This window comes from Epinephelus fuscoguttatus, linkage group LG4, assembly GCF_011397635.1.
Source record: "Epinephelus fuscoguttatus linkage group LG4, E.fuscoguttatus.final_Chr_v1".
Classification (NCBI taxonomy): domain Eukaryota; kingdom Metazoa; phylum Chordata; class Actinopteri; order Perciformes; family Serranidae; genus Epinephelus; species Epinephelus fuscoguttatus.
In genome coordinates, this window is record NC_064755.1 from 45,744,494 (window position 1) to 45,763,085 (window position 18,592).

Sequence of the window (18,592 nt, forward strand, 5' to 3'; positions counted from 1 at the left end):
GCAGTTGAACCGGTGTACCTGATAAAGTGGCAGGTAAGTGTACGTCACCCTCCGTCTGTCTCTGCCCTCCTTTCCTGTAATCTCTCTTCTGTCAGCCGCTGTTCACAGACACAAAATATCAAAATCATTAACTGGAAAACAATTGTAAAACTGTAGGCCTACGTTAAGGAAAGTAGTACTGAGACTTTTTGTTCTGGGATCCTTCACAGTAAAAGACAAAACCCTCCGTCTCAGAAAAAACATGGGACAAATCTCCATATTTTGAATTACAGACTTTATAATGAAACTGTATTCTACATTGTTTCCACACCATCCACTCAAACATCCGCTTGTCTCTTTGCTTCTTGCTGCATGCCATCCTGTCTGATGACATCAGCCTCAGTCTGTGTCAGGCTTTAAATGATAACATAATAACAAGAACAAAACCTGCAGAAGGTGGTCAACACTTTTTAATGACCTGTGTTTTAAGCACCTGCATGATGTGAGTTCAGAAAGAAAGAGATGGAGCCTACAACGAAGACAGACTGAGTGCACAAGGTGATTCAGTGTAATAGATGGGTCTGTCCCAATACTCACACTCACAGTTTTTGTGCTTTCCCGTGAAGGGCTAGGGTGTCCCAGACTTAAAGCTTTGGTTAAAAAGAGGTTGTTAATCTCAATGGGATCTTCCTGGTTAAATAAAGGTTAATTAAATTAAATTAATGTTTGACAAGCTGCATGAACCTAAACCAGTGTAAATGACAGCTGAGGACGCCCTCTAGTGGAGAACATAACAAACTGCAGCCTGACACGCATTCTTCATAAACAACTCTATAACCAGGCTGATATGAAACTACTGACATGACTGAAGGGGTTAAACTCTGCCAGCTGAATGCTTCTACTTCTACTGCTAAGAGACAATGAAACCTAACTCCCAGATTCACACCCAGAGGTGGAGCTACAGTGATAGAGCAGAACTGCAACGTCACATTTCCTGAAACGAAACTGAAAGTAAGTGTGAGTGAGAGCAGAGCTGCAGTCAAGACAAGTCTCTGTGTTTCTCTCTACAGAAACATTCAACTGAATCCAGCACGTCTTTATCAACAACTGGTGAGTTCACTGACCTACAGAGACAAGAGACAGCTAACTAAATATTTGGTCAACGTTTAGTTAAACCAGAATCCATCACAGGAAAAAAAAAACAGTCGTACTAAAAGCCAAACTGGTCTGGCTTAGATTTCCTTTGGGTTGTTTAAAGTACGGAGTATCTGAATGTTTTTCTCAACGTCACTGTTTCTGTAGTGACTGCTGCCTGTCTTTGTAAGGACACACAACTGATTACTGTGTGGTATTCAACTGATTCCAGGGGCTGTATTCAGCTTCCCGGTGTTTCGGATTTACTCACGACCCTGTTAACTGGCGACCTTCAGCCGAATGCGTCTGTGGTTGTCATAGTGACAACAGCGGTTTTCAACCAGGAAGAGAACACGTAGCTGTCCTCGCCAAGGCCTCTTCACTCACTTTTTCATAACAATATCAAAACATAGCTGACCTGGGCCTGTATCACAAAGCGAGATCAACCTTTCCTGGGTTACCCAGACCTATCCTGGGTTGACTAACCCTAAGAATGGCAATCAGGATAATCGGTATCACGACGCTGGATATCAACTCGGTAACTCAACCCAGGGTTGCTTTATCAAGAGCCGTGAACGCGCACGCAGCGGACCAATCACAATCATGAGAGAAGCGCAGCGTCACTGAGCATCACTGAGCGTCCTCACAGAGCGCCGTATGTGAGGAAAAAAAGTATTTCTCATGTGAGGATCAGAGATTAATTCTACTAAAATATGAGGAGGAGAAAGCAACATTAGAGAAAAGGCCAACACCGTGGCAGCTGCAGGAGGAGGAAACATGCGTGGCAACGCATAACGGGATGAATAATGTTTAGTTTTAGTTTAGATTAGTTTATTTGCACATAATGTTAAAAACAGACAGTATAACATTTACAAGATTAAAAAAAGAAAAGTGCCGGAGAGGTTAGAAGCCACTAAAAGCTTATCAAAGAAATTCCCCTGTCAAAACATCAATGAAATCACATAATAGAGAAGAAAAAGAAACGGGTGAGGAAAGAAGAAATAGAGGAGGAGAGAGGGAAAAATCAAGACAACACAAGGCAGCAAATAAAATGATGTGTAGGTTAAATGACTCATCACTGGTTCAAGTAGCTACAGTACCTGTACCTGTACATCTGACACTGATCACACCCTTGAATCCCATGAAATCAATGCTGCGCAGATGAATTGCGTGTATTACAATTATCGTCTAACATCATTGCGTCTGATAAACTGCTCTTCTTTGTCATAACGTTATATATGCTACAATAAAGCTTAAAGCTGACGCCACAGTTAAATCATATCAACACCAAACTGATAGTCTGAATAAAATCATCCTGATATTGAGCTGTGTTAGAAATTAACAGCTGTGCAGAAATATACCTAGTGTCCCTCTTTAAGAAACAGAAAGGAAAATCCTCAAACACCATGAAGTGTAGACATGATAGGCTACTTTCCACATTTCCAGCAGCAAAGCTGTCAGTTAGGCCCATTATCTTTAACAGGGATCATTTCCTCCAACAAAACAAAATGTTGGCACTAATTAATGGTGCTATTAAGTGTCCGCTAATAATCAGTTTCTTTCTTATGAAGGGGTGGGATGAAAGTTCCACTTCTTTCCACTCCTTTTTGAACAATCTTTTCATTGTCTGTTGTTGTTGCTTTCTTTTCTTTTTAATGTTCAAAATAAACTTTCAAATCAAAATCAAATGAATTAAACTTCCCGTCATGACTGGGCTGCATTTCTGTCAGCCATCAACAGCTGATTGGCCAGTGGGTGGTGCTTTTTATAGGATCAGATTCAACCCTGAACTTACCCTGCTCCGGAGCAGGATAGCCGTTCACAGTAAGTTACCATGGTGATCTACCCCGATAAGAACTGAACCGGCTTCGTGAGACCAAAAACCCAGGGTTAACCCTGAAGTTACCTCGCTAAGACATTAATCCTGCTTCCTGATACAGGGCCCTCATTCGTTACATAAAAGATGTGATTTTCAGTGTTGCCTATGAAGGCTACAACATGACGTTATCTTGCGTTACGTTTATGTAGTTGGCCTAACTGGATTTATACAGCTGCTGCTTTATTGCTTAATTTAAAATAAAGTATTTCCAGGTGAGAATATGAATATTGGCTTTATCGACCTGTAGCACAACAATAAACGTTAGGTTTATGAATTAAGTGGATTTAAAACCGCTGATTTTCGTATTGGAAAGCAGTGAGATTGTAAAATGTTCCTCAGTGCATGGACAGTGTGGTCACAAGTTGATCTGGCTGCCTCCCAATTTGAAGACATAGCTGGCTGTATGTTGTCGGATTTTTAATGGATCTGTCAGTGACGTGGTGTTGTCACAGTTGCGCACCACGTTAATTGTGCGCTTTTAATTTATTTTCCCATAATGAAGCGGGTTCGAATCCCGTGAAAATATTCTTTTTTACGTTTCACAGGGCTGAACGGTTCTTTAATATGGCACATGTTTATTTAGGCAGGCGCCAGAGACCAAACTGTGTAGGCTTATATAGAAAATGTATTCGAGATAGGAGTTAGATTTACAGGAAAAGCAACTTGGCCTCTTCCTGTCTTCAACATTCTGTCATAACAAGTGTGATTCAAACCGCGACTGAGTGTCGGTTCGTGACTGGGTTCCTCCAACAAGAGTCCAAAGACGGATCAGGTCAGCTATGTTTTGATATTGTTATGAAAAAGTGAGTGAAGAGGCCTTGGCGAGGACAGCTACGTGTTCTCTTCCTGGTTGAAAACAGCTGTTGTCACTACGACAACCACAGACGCATTCGGCTGAAGGTCGCCAGTTAACAGGGTCGTGAGTAAATCCGAAACACCAGTGCGAAGATTTGCTCCTTGTGACGATATTATAAGAAAATTATTAGAACTGTGACGTTTTCTTAGAATTTCTCCTCAAAGTTAAGACTAAATCTGTGTAAAGATAGAAGTTATTTACTGAGCATCTTAGACCTTAAAAGAGCTCCTAAGGTGAAAAACTGTTAGGAGCAGGGAGGAGGACTTTTAAGAAGCTCAAGAGTTTCTTAATCAGAGGAGAAAATGGTGGAAACACAAAGAGGTCAGAGAAATATTCTCCAAACAATGGATGACAGTGAGTCAATGAAATGCTACAGATTAGATCATGCAGCGATAAAATGAGTTGTCAATCTCGTTCGGGTATGCACGCATTTCATACCCAACACAACAACGCCAGACATAAAATGATCACAACACTAAGATATTTGGAAAACTGTAAAAACAGTGCAGCAGTGATGAGTTGAGTCTGTCTCAACCTTCCATCAGCAGAGTGATCACACTAACAGTGACAACACTTTGACAGTCAGCAGTTCATTTCATTTCCGCTGGGTGTCCACATCATGCAAGCTTATAAAGGGGCAGGTCTGTGACAACCAATCACATCTGTTAAAAGAATGCATCACACCTAGCAACAGGGTCAACCACACCTCCTCACTCAGATAAAACTTTCTGTCCCTTCTTTGCTCAGAGTTGCTCTGAGAACTTTCCTAAATCACTACTAAGCTAGGAGTCCTTACTAAAAGTTTTTAGGCTAAGTCAGAAGCTCTCTGAGAGGACTCTCAGAATATTTATGAATATGGCCCCTGGGACCGGTTGCACAAAACACCTTAAGTTTTCTCCTTAAGTATGACACTTCCCAGCTGGCATTCTAATGTTTATTCACTGTTGAAACAACGTCATACACCATGGTTGAATACCTGTTGATTTATGTTTGGTTTTGAAAGATGAATCAATGTTGATTTGACAATGTTTTCAAATTTTCTCATGCTATCCTGGTCGTCCAGGCTTCCATGAGAAACCTTTATTTATTTGATTATTAAACTTCAAATGTTTTGCATGGAACATCACATGTCCTACACGCAGACAGGGAAAAGAAATTTGATTCTAAACCTCATTTCCTGTAACTTTAATTGTTAAGTGAGTACCCTGATCTCGCATTAACCCTCTAAGATTAACAAACTCAAGATGGAGTGTGTAAAAATTTGATGCAGAAGACCCAGAGATATTGTCTTTTTTTCAATTCACACATTCTTTTAAGAATAAATGCTCACAACGGTGCAGGCCACGAGCGTGGGCTACGGCGTAGGGTCTGCTGCACAAGTATAAATCCCCCTTTACTCCCACTCATAGTCTCAAGTATGAGCATCGAGGGATTGAAACATCTAATCATAAACTGACCTGCTGGAGCCCCAGCCCCTACAATACCTTAAAAAACATTTGTTTAAACAGAAACAGCGGTGTGTTGAAACTCTCATTGTGTAACGTAGGTGCATGGCCTTTGAAAAAAAAAGATCATTTTACCTAGTAGAACACTGCACTGCTGGTTTAGTGTGTAAGGTGAAGTGGAGCAAATATTCAAATATAGCATGCATTTACACTGATATTGATTTTGTGGAATCTGTATAGTGACAACAATAGTTTGATTTCATTAAACAAATAATGAACACCACCTCTGCTCTACTGCTCTTGATTTGATAAACAAATAACCTAAAGACGTGTAATTAAAGTTTGTTTTCTCACGCTTTGTGTCCTCAGAGTGTCGATATGTCTGCTGCCAGCTGTCTGCTGACTGAAGATCAGTTTCTGTGCTCCATCTGTCTGGATGTGTTCACTGATCCAGTCACCATACCATGTGGACACAACTTCTGTAAAACCTGCATCACTGAACACTGGAGTACTAATGTCAAGTGTCAGTGTCCAAACTGTAAGAAGGTTTTCAACACCAGACCTGAGCTGCATGTCAACACTTTAATATTTGAGATGGCTGCTCAGTTCAGACAGTCAGCTCAACAGAAAGCCAGCAGCAGCAGCTCAGAGCAACAACTTTCCAAACCAGCAGAGGTTCATTGTAACATCTGCACTGGAACCAAACTGAAGGCCCTGAAGTCCTGCCTGGTGTGTCTGGTCTCCTACTGTGAGACTCACCTGGAGCCTCATCTGACAATGTCAGGTCTGAAAAGACATCAGCTGATCGACCCTGTGGAGAACCTGGAAGGCAGGATGTGTCTGAAGCATGATAAACTGCTGGAGCTGTTCTGTAAGACTGACCAGATGTGTGTCTGCATGCTCTGTGCTATTTCAGACCACAAGACACATGATGTTGTTCCTCTGAGAGAAGAATATGAAGGAAAGAAGGCCGAGCTGAAGGTTGAAATTCAGCAGATGATCCAGAAGAGACGACTGAAGATTGAGGAGATCAAACACTCAGTGGAGCTCAGTAAGAAAGATGCAGACAGAGAGATAGCAGATGGTGTTCAGGTCTTCACCGCTCTGAAGGAGTCTGTTGAGAGAAGCCAGGCCGAGCTCATGGACACGATCAAAGAGAAGCAGAGAAAGACAGAGAAACAGGCTGAAGGCTTTATCAAAGAGCTGGAACAGGAAATCTCTGAGCTGAAGAAGAGGAGCACTGAGGTGGAGCAGCTCTCACGCTCTGAAGACCACGTCCATGTCCTTCAAAGCTTCTTGTCCCTGAACACTGCTCCACCCACCAAGGACTGGACAGAAGTCAATGTCAGTCCACTATATGAGGGGAATGTGAGGAGAGCTGTGAGTCAGCTGGAGGAGATGATTAGTAAACAGCTGAAGAAGCTCTTCACTGAAGTCGAGCTGAAGAGAGTCCAGCAGTCTGCAGTGGATGTGACACTTGATCCTGATACAGCACATCCTGAACTCATCCTGTCTGATGATGGAAAACAAGTTCAAACTGGTGATGTAAAGAATATTCTCCCAAACAATCCAGAGAGATTTGATACTTGTTGTAATGTCTTAGCAAAGCAGAGTTTCATTTCAGGAAGATTTTATTATGAGGTTCAGGTTAAAGGGAAAACTGACTGGTATGCAGGAGTGGCCAGAGAGTCGATCAACAGGAAGGGAAAGATCACACCAAACCCTCAAAATGGTTACTGGATAATATGTCTGAAGAATGAAAATGAGTACAAAGCTTGTGCTGACCCCAGAGTCAGTCTCTCTCTGAAGTCTCGGCCTGAGAAGGTGGGGGTGTTTGTGGATTATGAGGAGGGTCTGGTCTCCTTTTATGATGTTGATGCTGCAGCTCTTATCTACTCCTTTACTGGCTGCTGCTTCACTGAGAAACTCTATCCATTCTTAAGTACAGATCCCAATTATGGTGGTAAAAACTCTGCCCCTCTGATCATCTCTCCTGTCAATCAGACTATGTAGAAAAGCAAGTGGATTTTCTACAGAAAGACTCAGTGTCATTTGATGTAAAAAGCTATACGTATTTAGATAATCTAAGTCAGCGTTGTTTTTCTTCATTTTTTGATTGTTGTTTTCATTTTTTCTAATATGATACATGTATGTGACTTAAGACAGAATTTCTTGCTGTTGGGGTGGGGTTTTTTTTAAACTCAGATTTATGAAGTTACATTACCATTTATCACCCCCTCACCCACTATCTACTAGTGAATAAAGTCAAAAATGTCAAATCATTTTTTAAAAGTCCTACTGTCATGTCGGTCCCACCATCGCCATCCCACCTCTTACATACATACTGAAATAAGAAAATCGCACTGTTTGTGTAAATATTTGCAAGTTCCCCTGCTGTTGTCTGAAGCAGTTGTGGGGACAGAAACCATCCTCCAACTTGACTCATAACTCATGGAAGAAAATTTTATGTCATTGGCACAAAAAGTTGCAAAAACTGAGGGGCATTCAATAAACACATCTACACCTATTATTGAAATGAATATGAACTTTACAGAACCAACAACAGAAAAGGTCACTTTAAGGAGCAGTGTGTAAGATTTAGGGAGATTAGTGGCATCTAGCAGTGAGGATTGCATATTTCAACCAGCTGAAAGTTCTCCTGGTTAGAATTCCTTCAGTGTTCAATGTTCAGGAGGTTTTTACCAGGAGCTGAATTATCTACAGAGATCTCTTCCTCTCCAGAACAAACGGACCAGGTGATTTAAACCGCTAAAACCACTGAATAAATCAGTTTCATGTTACAAATCAGTGTTTCTCCGATGCTGTTTGCCATGTTGGAGACAGACCTGTTTGTGCTCATCCCTTTTCTTTGATAATCTAATGTTTGTTCACCTTTTTCCTAAACCAGACGCTCAGGAGGTTTTATCCAGCTGTTGTGAGCTTTTATACTTGTGTGGTGGTGTGTCTGTCACACTGCAGTTACACCTCCACAACATTAGTCGGTGGCTGGGTTCCTGTGAAGTGCTGTCAAGTTTAGTTGATTCAAAACACACATTAAACACACATTAAACATGGCTTAATAGAGACAATTTCAAACACAAGTACACAAATCAGTTTCACTATAACTGGCAGCATTCACAGACAAACACTTGTCTTTATCTGGACACATTTTCCCCACAAATACAACATGCTAACGTTATTAGCACAAGTCTATGGCATTTTACATTGTATAAACTAGCCTAGCAGTCAGCAAACTTTTCCTCTGCTCATATGAAGCCAGGATAAATCACATACAAGACTTAAAATGCTATTTTAGTGGAGGCTTTATTGTCTTCACAATTTATTGTTTCTTATCTGTGAAATACAAGTAAATACAAACTTCGTTTCCACTGAGGGAAATGGTTTCAGCTCACAGAAATACACAGGAGGTCTGCATCGCCGTGCAGTGTAGTTATATTTCTGGGGAGGTGCATGTCAGGCTCTTATAAACCCACCTTAGGTTTTCCACGGCTGCCTGTCCAAGGCAGAGAGGCCCCAGAACAGAGCCATACTGCCAACCATAATACTGCAAAGGAAATAAAGTTTTCTTTGACTAAAGTGTTCCTGACTGAAGTACATTTTCTGTAATATGTAATGACCTGAAAATAAGAATTGTTGCGTTTTTGTTACCTTACAATGAGCTGCTTATATTTACAAAGGGAGCAGGTCCTCTTTTACAGATTCCACCATGTTACATTGCCATGTTTCCAGAGAGCATCGGAAAAAACAGCTTTATTCAGTGTTTTTACTGGTTTATATCACCTGGTCCGTTTGTTTTGGAGAGAGACCCCTGTGGGTGATCGTGCTTCTGCTGAAAATTTCCTGAATGTCTGGATCTTTAAGTTGTCAGAAAAAAAAAACATTAGCAGGCACTAGGCTAGCAGCCTGTCTCTCACATGCCAAAAGTGTAGGAGAATGTTTTTTTATTACAGGTCTTCTTTTTTCTTTCTTTCTGAAAATCAGATATTAAGTACTGTGACTTAAATGTAGTATTATGAGTAATACCTGAGAGACACAAACTGGGGCTAACATTTAACCATCAACTAAACACATCAGCAAACAGCATAATGTTGACTGATAATCCAAAGGTACAAAATATGTACATTCAAGCAGCACAAGAACTAAATAATGTCAGAAACATGTCACTCATGCAGCTAACAAGTGATAAAAACTGCGAGGCTTCTAAACTGGGTCTGTTAATTAGCTGCTGCATTATGACAATTAACCACAAACAATTAACAATAAACTGGAGCAATAAAATGTACATCAAACAGGATATGTTGTTAACGAGTAAAACTTAAACATCTACACTGTTTTCATGAACACATAACAATAAACTGTCCATTATCCATTCACTCCTCTACTGCTGCTGCTGCAGTGACTCACTGAGACAGTGCATGGGCAACTCCCACTTTAGTCCACTAGATGTCACTGCAGGCATACCAACACATTGATTATCAATAACCAATAGTTGCCTCTGACTCTGGAGAAAAATACAATACACATAATATTTGTGCATGTTGCATTAACCAGCATCAGTCAGTGAAAACTCAGTAACTCATGATCATAAACAGGAGTATGAAATGTTTCCTCCTTGTACACTGAGAGGTGGAGCAACAGTGACAGAGCAGAGCTATGACGTCACATTTCCTGCAATGAAACTTAAAGTCAGTGTGAGTGAGAGCAGAGCTGCAGTCGAGACGAGTCTCTGTGTTTCTCTCTACACAAACATTCAACTGAATCCAGCAGGTTTTCATCAACAACAAACCACTGGTGAGTTCACTGACCTACAGAGACAACAGGAAACTGAAGATTTGGTCACAAGTTTAGTTAAAACCACAATCCAGAACCTGGAAAACACCAGCTAAACCAGTCATGCCAGAAGCTAAGCTGGCCTAGTTTAGATGCCCTTTGGATTGTTCAGCTCCACTGTTTACTCTGTGTTTCAATCACCGGTATAAACTCATAAGTTCCACTCAGGGCAAATGTTTAACCGAGGTCCTTCGGTGGTTTTAGGGGTTGTTGAGAGTAATATATATATTTCCTGCAGTCTAGGGCAGCTGCTTCCATCTTTTCTTTGTCACATTTAAAGTGATTGTCTGCTCTCTGTATCATCAACCTCTCTCTCTGTACCTCCTCTTTAGTAATAGTATTATGTAAATACTTGGTCAAATATTACAATATGAAGTTTCATCAGGTAATCAGAGCAAAATTTAGCCCCAATCTGGAGGTTACTTACCAAATGTAATCATGAAAAAGTATATCTTATTTACTGTATTACTAAGAGCCTTTGTTTGTCTGTGTCAAAGTTTAAGTCCTGTTATTGTCCTGTTAGTTCACTGTTATATGAGTCTAGGACTGCGGGGGCTTATCTCTGACCGCGATAGGAGGAGTTTTTTGGTTTTTTTAATGAACAAGCTGTTTTTTTATCCTTGAACTTAAACTTATCTATCTATCTATCTATCTATCTATTCATGAAATGTGGTGTTAAATATATTAGTAGTTGTAAGTAATTCGCATTAATTATTTATATTTTGCAACTGTTATCATTAAAATTTAGACAATTTTGAGGAACTTGTACTTGACTACTACCATTTTATGCTACTTTATACTTATACTCTGTATCTCAGAGTGAAATATTGTACTTCTTAATAAGAAATACCAATATAATATTTAAAACACTGGTATAAGCACTGACCCAGAATTTAAAAATCGGTGCATCCCTAGTTCAATTAGAAAGTTAATTTGTACATTTTATTATTTTACAGTGTCATATATAATTTTATTGTTTGGTCTTATGAACAACTTAATCTGTAATTATTTTAATTTATATTTGATGAAGTGTGAAGCTCATAAAATATCGAATTTTTCACATGTTCTGCTGAGACTTCAAAGTTTTGTTTTGTTTTGAGTAGGGATGCACCGAATATTCGGTAACCGAATATATTCGGCCGAATATTGCAAAAAAACCACACATTCGGTATTCGGTGGAATAAGTTAAAAGCAAGGCTGAATAATAGCGGCGTTTTGATAACGCAATCAAACGGTGTGCCGTGATGGGCGGAATAAAATGTCGGTAGTGTGGCGATCCGTCCGTCACCACACTCGCATTTGCAACTAAAAATAGTTTTGAGCAGCAAAATAGGCTTAAATCATTCAGCACGCTGTGCGAGCAGCCTACAGATTTCAACCAGCAGCAGAAACGAAAGGCGAATCCCATCGATTGTGGGTTGAACGGGGGTCACAGACACAGACAGTAACGTTAATGTATTCCTGTCAAATATGGCAGCCATCGGCTTACCGGGCGACAGAGAAGTCGGTTCCAATAATATCCTTTTCCTGGCGTCATGACTGCCCAGTAGTACCTGAACAGCCGAGCACAGGTGTGTGACGTGTCAGAGGAGAAACGAGCCGTTCACATTTCTCTCTTTGTGGCAGGTAACAGCCCACAAACCTCACCACACTGAAGGGACTGTTCTTTACTTGTCAGGGGAGGAGGGTGGCTGGTTGATTTTTATTTCATTCATTTATTTTATTTTGATCCCCCCTATGTTAATCACTTATTGATGCTGTCTTTGAAGTATGAATAAGTCAGTAAGTAATTTATTCCATTGAAATATCATTGATGTATTATAGAAAAGTGATTTATCTTTTTATAAATGACAAAAGGCACATCTGCCTCATTTTCGCTGTGATATCGTGATACTACTCAGAACCATGGTATTTTCACTGGTATCGTACAGTGGGTCCCAATTTTGGTACCGTGACAACACTAATCTGGAGGAGGTTCATCTGCAAAAACTAATGAAAAACTAAACAATGATATTCGGTATTCGGTACTCGGTATTCGGCCAAGCGTTTAATAATATTTGGCTTCGGCTTCGGCCACAAATTTTCATTTCGGTGCATCCCTAGTTTTGAGCACCTTAAGCCTGTCAAAATGCAATTCTTTCTGTGAAACAATAATAAATGGGCGATTTCAATTGGGTCCTCACACCAGTTGGTGCTCAGGCCCTAATTATTGTAACTCAAACAAATACTGAATGGAAAGTTTTGGTTTGTGTTCTTGAATTTAAGCATCAATCAAAATCACTACAAGCTGCATCAACGTTCAAGTGAGTCTGGCTGTATTTAATATTGGATTTTTATCACTGATGCATTAATGTGTTTATCACTGTGATATTGGTAAAGGTGGAGCTCAGTTGAACTAATACTGCTGAGTAGCCTAGTCAATTACAACACACCACAATATTGTTGATTTATATTTTGTATTATCAATCAGAATCAGCAAAGAAACTTGTAAAGGTAATAAATTATTGTATAAAGGCTTCTGTACATTTTGTGCATCTTGTCTTTTTTCCCTTTCATTGCCCATAAACCTGGCAACTGTAGTATAGTCTCAGACCTGACTGCATAATGAGCTGTCTTAGTGGATAATAATACATTAAGATTGGATAAGATAGTACAGCTTGTATTTGCATTACACCATTTTCTCAGTAAATCTGGCCCTTAGCTGCATGAAACATAAACAATTCAAGATGACTCTCCTCAGATAATCTGATCATACTTTGATTTTTTTTAATAACCCAAAGATATGTAATTGTAGTTTTGTTTTCTCACTTTGTGTCCTCAGAATGAAGATATGTCTGCTGCCAGCTGTCTGCTGACTGAAGATCAGTTCCTGTGCTCCATCTGTCTGGATGTGTTCACTGATCCAGTCGCCATACCATGTGGACACACCTTCTGTAAAACCTGCATCACTGAACACTGGAGTACTAATGTCCAGTGTCAGTGTCCCAACTGTAAAAAGGGTTTTAAAACCAGACCTGAGCTGCAGGTCAACACTTTCATCTCTGAGATGGCTGCTCAGTTCAGACAGTCAGCTCAACAGAAAGCCAGCAGCAGCAGCTCAGAGCAACAAGTTTCCAAACCAGGAGAAGTTCCCTGTGACGTCTGCACTGGAACCAAACTGAAGGCCCTGAAGTCCTGCCTGGTGTGTCTGGAATCCTACTGTGAGACTCACCTGGAGCCTCATCTGACAAGATCAGGCCTGAAGAAACATCAGCTGATCGACCCTGTGGAGAACCTGGAAGGCAGGATGTGTCTGCAGCATGATAAACTGCTGGAGCTGTTCTGTAAGACTGACCAGATGTGTGTCTGCGTGCTCTGCACTGTTTTAGACCACAAGACACATGATGTTGTTCCTCTGAGAGAAGAATATGAAGGAAAGAAGGCCGAGCTGGGGAAGACAGAGGCTGAAATTCAGCAGATGATCCAGAAGAGACGACTGAAGATTGAGGAGATCAAACACTCAGTGGAGCTCAGTGAGGAAGATGCAGACAGAGAGATAGCAGATGGTGTTCAGGTCTTCACCGCTCTGAAGGAGTCTGTTGAGAGAAGCCAGGCCGAGCTTATCGACACGATCAAAGAGAAGCAGAGAAAGACAGAGAAACAGGCTGAAGGCTTCATCAAAGAGCTGGAACAGGAAATATCTGAGCTGAAGAAGAGAAGCACTGAGGTGGAGCAGCTCTCACGCTCTGAAGACCACCTCCATGTCCTCCAAAGCTTCATGTTCCTGAACACTGCTCCACCCACCAAGGACTGGACAGAGGTCAACATCCATCCACCTTCATATGAGGGGACTGTTGTCAGAGCTGTGAGTCAGCTGGAGGAGACGCTCAGTAAACAGACAAAGAAGCTGTTTGAGGTCGAGCTGAAGAGGGCCCAGCAGTCTGCAGTGGATGTGACACTCGATCCTGATACAGCACATCCTGAACTCATCCTGTCTGATGATGGAAAACAAGTTAAACATGGTGATGATTGGGAGAATCTCCCAGACAACCCAGAGAGATTTGTTAATTTTCCCTCTGTCTTAGCAAAGCAGAGTTTCTCTTCAGGAAAATTTTACTTCGAGGTTCAGGTTAAAGGGAAGACTAAGTGGGATTTAGGAGTGGTCAGAGAGTCGATCAACAGGAAGGAAGAGTTTGTACCAAACCCTCAAAATGGTCAGTGGATAATATGGTTGAGAAATGAAAATGATTACTACACTGCTGCTAACCATATAGTCCATGTCTCTTTAAAATCTCGGCCTCAGAAGGTGGGGGTGTTTGTGGATTATGAGGAGGGTCTGGTCTCCTTTTATGATGTTTATACTGCAGCTTTAATCTACTCCTTTACTGACTGCTCCTTCACTGAGAAACTCTACCCATACTTAAGTCCTTGTTATCAGGAACTCAGATTGTTCAGTGATATTTTAAAGAGTGACAACTCTGCTCCTCTGATCATCTCTCCTGTCAATCACGCTGGATAGAATAAACATTTGGTTTTTGACAGTAAGATATATATGTATATATATATATATATATATATATATATATATATATATATATAGATATGTATATATATATATATATAGATATATATATACAGTGGTGGAAAAAAGTTTTCGGACACTCCATGCATTTGTGAAATATTGCATTAAGAATCACTCTTAGGTCTTCAAGTGCAATTTCTTTTAGTACAGTCACAGCCAAAATACTAAATAAATCCTAAAAAAGCCATTAAAAACTTAAAATTGATTGGTTCCATAAAAATACATAAGAAATTTTGAGTATTGGGTCATTTTGGTACCAGTGATGAAGGTCGTTCTTTTTATTAAAAGACACAATTTTTGTTGCCAAGCTTCGTGTTCACATAAAGCCAGCACATCTGAAAGTTCTTAAGACACAAAAATGGCTAAAACAAGGAACATAACGCAGCAAACACGCCTGAAGATAAAGATTCTCAGCCAGGAAGGGTACAGCTGCCGCCAGATAGCCAGGAAGTGCAGATGCAGTCCTTCAGCAGTTGGATACACTCTGCAGAAATACAGATGAACCAACAGCTTGGAAGACAAACCAATATCTGGGCCCAAGGGTTTCTTCAGCAAGAAATGGCCGCATCCTGATCCGCATGTGCAGGCAAAACCGCGAATGACATCACAGGAGCTTCAGCAGCAGTGGTCAAACCAAACTGGTGTCAGTGTTCCACCCGCACTGTCGTGGCCGACTTTTAGATCATGGCTTAAGGTCCTACAAGGCTATCAAGAAGCCCCTGATCAATGAGAGACAGAGGTTAGCCCGGCGTCGTTGGGCCCCAGGCACACAAGAACTGGACAGCCAGGAATTGGAAGAAGATTTTGTGGTCAGATGAGTCCAGTTTCCAGCTTTATCTTCCTCCTACTAATGTGAGGGTATGCAGAAGGCCAGGCGACATTATCTCCAGCATGTACAGTACCTACTGTCAAGCATGGTGGAGGCAGTATCATGGTTTGGGGATGCATGAGTACTGCTGGTGTTGGTCATCTCACTGTCTGTGATGGCACATTGAACTCTACCAAGTATTGTACCATTCTCGAAACCCACATGCTCCCTTCTGCGTGTGCACTGTTCCGTTGAGGTAAAAACTGGATGTTTCAACAAGATAATGCCCCTTGCCACACATCCAAGGCCAGTAGAGCTTGGCTGCAGGAGCACAGTATCCAGGTCTCAGAGTGGCCAGCTCAATCCCCGGACATGAGCTCCATTGAAAATCTGTGGTGGATTATCAAAAGGTCTGTTTCAAAGCATAAACCAAAGAATTTAGAAGAATTAAAAGCAGTAATTTAAGAAGAATGGGACAAGATTACCCCTCAACAGTGTGAAAGGCTCGTGGGGAACATGCCAGCCAGGATTAGAGCTCTACTACGTGCCAATGGCAGGACTACTAAATATTAATTTGATGATGTGATGGTTTATTTATTTTTTGTTCAGTTTTGAACACATTCTCTGTTATTTGTTGACTTTGATACCGACCTGAATGTTGAGAACTGACATATTGAAACTGTCAAGAATTTAGTTTTGTTAGTTTTTCTTGTAAACAATAAACAAAACAATATAATTTGTATTTGTTTGTATCTGTCTAATGCAGCCACACCTTTTGAAACACAAAAAAGATTTTTCCACAAATATTTCATGATAATATTTGAGATTGTGTAAAATTTTAAGGGTGTCCGAAAACTTTTTTCCACCACTGTATATAGATAGATATAGATATATATATATTTATATATATATATGTACTGTATATATAGATATATATTAGGGCTGAGCGATATGGCCTAAAAAAAAAAAAATCTCAGATTTTTTCATAACAAATCCGATTCATGATTTAAATCGTCTTGTTTTAAGTTTTTGGGTAAAGGATATTGTGATGTGTTGTACCTGTCCACTTACAGTTTGTGCCCCACTGCTCCTATGGACGTATCTGCATCTAAACAGTCAAGTCATGTTTTTTGTTTGTTTGTTTGTTTGTTTGTTTTTTGCGGGAGTCAGAGGGGCAGCTGCATATGCGCGCACTGCCATCTTGGATAAATGATTCTGTATATTTCATATGTATGATGTCATCAGGGTTGAGTTGATGTGGAGATACAGAGTGTGTGTGAGCTGACTGGATCTATTAGCAACTTTTCTACTCTATTCCATTCAAATATTCTATTAGCACCTTTGCTCTTATTGTCATCATCTTCTTTCTTTTCACTCACTTAAAACAGTGCATTTAAATTTAAGTAAATTGCAAAGGCAAAATGAAACACTGTGCCTCATGATGATGTGCCAGAAAAAGACATCCAATACATCTTATATGGGACAGGAAACACATACAGGGCAACAGTGGAAGCTTCTACTTGTCAAAAACATCATGGGAAATCACTGGTGATCGTGTTTTATGGGCCCAGGTCAGAATTTTCACTAACTGGTACCACCCAAGGCAGCAAATACTAGTTTGGTATTATGAAAAACTTTTTATCTCTACATGATATTTCAACATAATAACCCTTCCCAAGTACAGATATCAACCTTCAATGACACCAACAGTTAAACCAAAGAATGAAAAAGCAGAGGCATGTTTCAAGTGTGGTCTCACTCAAGCTCTCAATCTGGGTGCTGATATGCGTCATGGTTTTCATGGACAAACACGTTTGTATACAGTGGTGGAAAAAAGTTTTCGGACACCCCATGCATTTGTGAAATACTGCATTAAGAATCACTCTTAGGTCTTCAAGTGCAATTTCTTTTATTACAGTCACAGCCAAAATACTAAATAAATCCTAAAAAAGCCATTAAAAACTTAAAATTGATTGGTTCCATAAAAATACATAAGAAATTTTGAGTATTGGCTCATTTTGGTACCAGTGATGAAGGTCGTTCTTTTTATTAAAAGACACAATTTTTGTTGCCAAGCTTCGTGTCTACATAAAGCCAGCACATTTGAAAGTTCTTCAGACACAAAAATGGCTAAAACAAGGAACCTAACGCAGGAAACACGCCTGAAGATAAAGATTCTCAGCCAGGAAGGGTACAGCTGCCGCCAGATAGCCAGGAAGTGCAGATGCAGTCCTTCAGCAGTTGGATACACTCTGCAGAAATACAGACGAACCAACAGCTTGGAAGACAAACCAAGATCTGGGCGTCCAAGGATTTCTTCAGCAAGAAATGACCGCATCCTGATCCGCATGTGCAGGCAAAACCGCCGAATGACATCACAGGAGCTTCAGCAGCAGTGGTCAAACCAAACTGGTGTCCAGTGTTCCACCCGCACTTTTAGATCATGGCTTAAGGTCCTACAAGGCTATCAAGAAGCCCCTGATCAATGAGAGACAGAGGTTAGCCCGGCGTCGTTGGGCCCAGGCACACAAGAACTGGACAGCCAGGAATTGGAAGATGATTTTGTGGTCAGATGAGTCCAGTTTCCAGCTTTATCTTCCTCCTACTAATGTGAGGGTACGCAGAAGGCCAGGCGAAGCATCATCTCCAGCATGTACAGTACCTACTGTCAAGCATGGTGGAGGCAGTATCATGGTTTGGGGATGCATGAGAGCTGCTGGTGTTGGTCATCTCACTGTCTGTGATGGCACATTGAACCCAACCCACATGCTCCCTTCTGCGCATGCACTGTTCTGTCGAGGTAAAAACTGGATGTTTCAACAAGATAATGCCCCTTGCCACACATCCAAGGCCAGTAGAACTTGGCTGCAGGAGCACAGTATCTTAGAGTGGCCAGCTCAATCCCTGGATATGAGCCCCATTGAAAATCTGTGGTGGATTATCAAAAGGTCTGTTTCAAAGCATAAACCAAAGAATTTAGAAGAATTAAAAGCAGTAATTCAAGAAGAATGGGACAAGATTACCCCTCAACAGTGTGAAAGGCTCGTGGGGAACATGCCAGCCAGGATTAGAGCTCTAC

General features: G+C 40.7%; 3 protein-coding genes and 1 long non-coding RNA gene across 4 annotated transcripts in view; 3 read left to right on the forward strand and 1 right to left on the reverse strand.

The window, feature by feature from the left end:
• Nucleotides 1–992: 992 nt before the first annotated feature.
• Nucleotides 993–7,575, forward strand: LOC125887802 (E3 ubiquitin-protein ligase TRIM21-like). The gene is made up of 3 exons (XM_049574877.1): nucleotides 993–1,089; nucleotides 5,663–6,031; nucleotides 6,179–7,575. Exons 2-3 carry the CDS (start codon nucleotides 5,672–5,674, stop codon nucleotides 7,304–7,306), a joined length of 1,488 nt encoding a protein of 495 aa, XP_049430834.1. The 5' UTR covers nucleotides 993–1,089; nucleotides 5,663–5,671; the 3' UTR covers nucleotides 7,307–7,575.
• The window catches only part of LOC125887795 (zinc finger protein RFP-like), a 56,805-nt gene continuing 39,209 nt past the window's right edge, over nucleotides 997–18,592 (forward strand). Inside the window, exon 1 of the mRNA XM_049574866.1 lies at nucleotides 997–1,089. The gene's annotated coding sequence lies outside the window, so the exon portion shown is untranslated. The remainder of the gene's footprint in view (nucleotides 1,090–18,592) is intronic.
• LOC125887803 (uncharacterized) overlaps nucleotides 5,666–18,592 on the reverse strand; it is a 32,560-nt gene continuing 19,633 nt past the window's right edge. The window contains exon 3 of the long non-coding RNA XR_007449205.1: nucleotides 5,666–5,781. This is a non-coding gene — a long non-coding RNA (uncharacterized LOC125887803). The remainder of the gene's footprint in view (nucleotides 5,782–18,592) is intronic.
• On the forward strand, nucleotides 12,966–15,227 carry LOC125887794 (E3 ubiquitin-protein ligase TRIM21-like). The gene has a single exon (XM_049574863.1). The coding sequence runs from the start codon at nucleotides 12,975–12,977 to the stop codon at nucleotides 14,640–14,642; it is 1,668 nt and encodes a 555-aa protein (XP_049430820.1). The 5' UTR covers nucleotides 12,966–12,974; the 3' UTR covers nucleotides 14,643–15,227.